This window comes from Numida meleagris, unplaced genomic scaffold, assembly GCF_002078875.1.
Source record: "Numida meleagris isolate 19003 breed g44 Domestic line unplaced genomic scaffold, NumMel1.0 unplaced_Scaffold1216, whole genome shotgun sequence".
Taxonomy (NCBI): Eukaryota; Metazoa; Chordata; class Aves; order Galliformes; family Numididae; genus Numida; species Numida meleagris.
The window spans coordinates 1-4,771 of record NW_018363004.1 but is presented as its reverse complement, the minus strand read 5'-3'; the positions used below and the strand labels follow the sequence as shown (position 1 = coordinate 4,771).

The window sequence follows — 4,771 nt, the reverse complement described above, 5'->3', positions numbered from 1 at the left end:
AGAAGGAAGGGGAGGAGAGGGAGAAGCGGAGCCCTGGGGGTGGGGGTGAAATAAACGTCGTTCTTCACACCTGGAGCTGTGAGGGAAGGGCGGGAGCGGAGCGGCCTCGGCCGCCGCCGTCGCCTCAGCGCTGAGGGGAGAAAAAAGGGTGGGAAGCGGTGGGCGGGAAGAAAAGGGCGGGAGCGGGAGGGCGCATGCGCGTTGTGCCACCCACGTGCCTCTGCGCGTGCGCCTCCTGTCGGTACCGCGCGTCTGCGCATGCGTCGCACGCTTTTTGAGCACCGCGCCTGCGCAGTATCCACTGGGTGGACTTACGCCTCTGCGCATGCGCATTATGACCCCCCAGCCTCCGCGCATGCGCCTTGCGCCTCCCTCGCAGCCCGCCCCCCCCCCCCCCCGAAGCTCGTGGAGTGACAGAAATGAACATCTCTGTTTCGTTTTAATTAACTCTTTTGTAATGAGAAGAACCTGGGGGGCGGGGAGAGGCATAATGGGTGCTGTCCCCATACAGCCCCATAGGAGTTCCCCCCCCACCCTGCCGCCCAGCCCCCATAGGCGCAGCCCCATGGGGGTCCCAGGGTCAGCCCCTATACAGGGCTGGGGGTCAACCCTATGGGGTTAGGGGTCAGCCCCATGGGGTCAGCCCCTCTATGGGGCCAGGGCTCAGCCCCATCTGGGGGTCCTGGGGTCCGGGGTTAGCCCCATCTGGGGGTCCCAGGGTCAGAGGTCAGAACCCTCTATGGGGCCAGGGTCAGCCCCGTGGGGTCAGCCTCATATGGGGGTCCCAGGGTCAGCGGTCAGCACCCACTATGGGGCTGGGGTGAGCCCCGTGGGGTCAGGGCTCAGCCCCATATGGGGGGGTCTTTGTTTCAGGTGTCAGTCCCATGGGGTCTGCCCATCTATGGGGTCAGGGGTCAGCCCCCTCTGGGGGTCCTGGGTTCAAGGGTCAGCCCCATGGGGTCAGCCCCTCTATGGGGCCAGGGGTCAGCCCCATACAGGGGTCCCGGGGTCAGGGGTCAGCCCCATCTGGGGGTCCTGGGTTCAAGGGTCAGCCCCATGGGGTCAGCCCCATCTGGGGGTCCCAGGGGCAGGGGTCAGCCCCATACAGGGGTCCCGGGGTCAGGGGTCAGCCCCATCTGGGGGTCCTGGGTTCAGGGGTCAGCCCCATGGGGTCTGCCCATCTATGGGGCCAGGAGTCATCCCCCATCTGGGGGTCCTGGGGTCAGGGGTCAGCCCCTCTAGGGGGCCATGGGTCAGCCCCATATGGGGGTCCTGGGTTCAGGGGTCAGCCCCATGGGGTCTGCCCCTCTATGGGGCCAGGGGTCAGCCCCATCTGGGGGTCTTGGGTTCAGGGGTCAGCCCCATGGGGTCAGCCCCATCTGGGGGTCTTGGGTTCAGGGGTCAGCCCCTCTATGGGGCCAGGCCGTGTCAGTGGGGCCGGGCGCTGTGGGGCCGGGTGCTATGGGGCCGGGCGCTATGGGGCGGCGCGCAGCACGAAGCGGCGGTAGGCGGCGTTCATCTGCTCGAGGAAGATGAAGGTGAGCACGGTGTGCGGGCCCAGGCGGGCGTAGTACGGCGTGAAACCCTTCCACAGGCTGAAGAAACCCTCGTGCCGCACCACCTTCAGCAGCACGTCCTGCGGGGGGAGGGGGGGGGCAGGGGTCGCGGGGTCAGAGGTCACGGGGTCAGAGGTCACGGGGTCAGAGCATAAATGACCGGGGGGGGGTCAGAGCTCAAAGAGTGGAGGGGTGAAAGAGACAGGAGTTGGGGGGTTTAAGGACACGGGGTCACGTGGTCAAAGGGCAAATGGTCAGGGGGTCAAAGGTCATGGGGTCAGAGGTCACGGGGTCAGAGGTCATGGGGCCAAAGGGTAAATGCTGGGGGGGGTCAGAGCTCAAAGAGTGGAAGGGTGAAAGGAAAAGGAGTTGGGGGTCTAAAGACATGGGGTCACGGGGTCAAAGGGCAAATGGCCAGGGGGTCAAAGGTCATGGGGTCAGAGGTCACGGGGTCAGAGGTCAAGGGGCCAAAGGGTAAATGCTGGGGGGGGTCAGAGATCAAAGAGTGGACGGTGAAAGGAAAAGGAGTTGGGGGTTTAAGGACACGGGGGTCACGTGGTCAAAGGGCAAATGGCCAGGGGGTCAAAGGTCATGGGGTCAGAGGTCAAGGGGTCAGAGGTCACGGGGTCAGAGCATAAATGACCAGGGGGGGTCAGTGCTCAAAGAGTGGAGGGGTGAAAGGAAAAGGAGTTGGGGGTCTAAAGACATGGGGGTCACGTGGTCAAAGGGCAAGTGGCCAGGGGGTCAAAGGTCACGGGGTCAGAGGTCACGGGGTCAGAGGTCATGGGGTTAGAGATCACGGGGTTGTGGTCATTGGGTCAGAAGGGAAAGGGGGTCAAAGGGTCGAGGATGTGGGGTTAAAGAGCAAGGAGTTGGGGGGTCTGAGGACTTGGGGTCACGTGGGCCGAGGTCATGGGGTCAGAGGTCACGGGGTCAGAGGTCAAATGGCCGGGGGTCAGAGGTCAAAGAGTGGAGGGGTGAGTGGGAAAGGAATTGGGGATTTAAGGACACGGGGTCACGTGGTCAAAGGGCAAATGGCCAGGGGGTCAAAGGTCACGGAGGTCAGAGGTCATGGAGATGGGGGTAAATGACCGGGGGGTCAAAGGTCATGGGGTCAAAGGTCAACGGGCCGGGGAGTCAGGGGGTCAAAGGGCAGGGGTTAGGGGTCAAAGGCTCTGGGGTCAAAGGGCAGGGGGTCATGGGTCAAGGGGTCAAGGGGTCAAAGGGCAAGGGGTCATGGGGCTGCGCGCACCCGAGGTCGTGAGGTCAGGGGTCAAGGGGTCACGGGGTCAAAGGTCAGGGGGTCAGGGGGCGCTCACCAGCCCGTTGCGGTACTCGGGTTTCCCGTCGATCGTCCGCATGTTCTGGATGCTGTGGGGAGATGGGGGGCGGCTTGGGGGGCAGAGCCGCGCTTGTGGGGCAGAGCACACGCTTATGGGGCAGAGCCTTCACTTATGGGGCACAGAAGAGCCATTAGGGTGACAGGGAACGCTACTTATGGGGCAGAGCCCGCATTCTTGGGGCAGAGAAGAGCCCTTATCGTAATGGGAGGAAGCACTTATGGGGCAGAACCTGCACTTATGGGGCAGAACCTGCACTTATGGGGCAGAATCCGCACTTATGGGGCAGAGAAAAACCCTTATCATAACAAGAGCGATAGAACCCGCTGATAGAACCCGCACTTATGGGGCACAATCCGCACTTATGGGGCAGAGAAGAGCCCTTATCGTAATGGGGGGAAGCACTTATGGGGCAGAACCTGTGCTTATGGGGCACAATCCGCACTTATGGGGCAGAGAAGAGCCCTTATCGTAATGGGAGAAGCACTTATGGGGCAGAACCTGCACTTATGGGGCAGAACCTACACTTATGGGGCAGAGAAAAAACCCTTATCCTAACAAGAGCACTACTTCTGCGATAGAACCCGCACTTATGGGGCAGAATCTGTGCTTATGGGGCAGAATCCGCACTTATGGGGCAGAGAAAAACCCTTATCGTAATGGGGGAACCACTTATGGGGCAGAACCCGCACTTATGGGGCAGCATCCGCACTTATGGGGCAGAGAAGAGCCCTTATCGTAATGGGGGGAAGCACTTATGGGGCAGAACCTGCGCTTATGGGGCAGGGCCCCCACTTATGGGGCAGAGAAGAGCCCTTATCGTAATGGGGGGAAGCACTTATGGGGCAGAACCTGTGCTTATGGGGCACAATCCGCACTTATGGGGCAGAGAAGAGCCCTTATCGTAATGGGAGAAGCACTTATGGGGCAGAACCTGCACTTATGGGGCAGAACCTACACTTATGGGGCAGAGAAAAACCCTTATCATAACAAGAGCGATAGAACCCGCTGATAGAACCCGCACTTATGGGGCAGAACCCGCACTTATGGGGCAGAGAAGAGCCCTTATCGTAATGGGAGAAGCACTTATGGGGCAGAACCCGCACTTATGGGGCAGAATCCGCACTTATGGGGCAGAGAAGAGCCCTTATCGTAATGGGGGGAAGCACTTATGGGGCAGAACCTGCACTTAAGGGGCAGAATCTGCACTTATGGGGCAGAATCCGCACTTATGGGGCAGAATCCGCACTTATGGGGCAGAGAAAAACCCTTATCGTAACAAGAGCACTACTTCTGCGATAGAACCCGCACTTATGGGGCAGTATCTGCACTTATGGGGCACAGAAGAGCCCTTATTGTAATGGGAGAAGCACTTATGGGGCAGAACCCACACTTATGGGGCAGAATCCGCACTTATGGGGCAGAGAACAGCCCTTATCGTAATGGGGGGAAGCACTTATGGGGCAGAACCTGCACTTATGGAGCAGAACCTGCACTTATGGGGCAGAACCCGCACTTATGGGGCACAGAAGAGCCCTTATCGTAACGGGAGAAGCACTTATGGGGCAGCATCCGCACTTATGGGGCAGATCCCGCGCTTATCCTAAAAGAGGGGCACTCCTGATGCCACAGGGCCCGCACTTATGGGTCCGGCCCCACACTTGTGGGTCACGCACCGCGTCTTGGCGATGTCGACGGGCATGGAGGCGGCGGTGGTGACGAGGCCGCTGATCATGCTGGCGCAGAAGTGGCACAGGATGTCATCGCGGAAATACCCTGCGGGGCACGGAGACCCCCCCCCCGGTATTGGAGGACCCCCCCATTTCCAATACTGGGGAACCTGGACCCCCCAGGACCCCCCCAGACCCCAATATC

At 60.8% G+C, this 4,771-nt stretch overlaps 1 protein-coding gene across 1 annotated transcript; it reads right to left on the bottom strand.

The window, feature by feature from the left end:
• Nucleotides 1-420: 420 nt before the first annotated feature.
• SLC25A11 (solute carrier family 25 member 11) lies at nt 421-4,672 on the bottom strand (the record flags this gene model as incomplete). The annotated part of the gene is given in 3 exon segments (XM_021381909.1): nt 421-1,636; nt 2,876-2,927; nt 4,573-4,672. Coding segments are annotated over 3 exon segments (314 nt in total), but the record flags the coding sequence as incomplete, so codon positions are not given.
• Nucleotides 4,673-4,771: the final 99 nt, after the last annotated feature.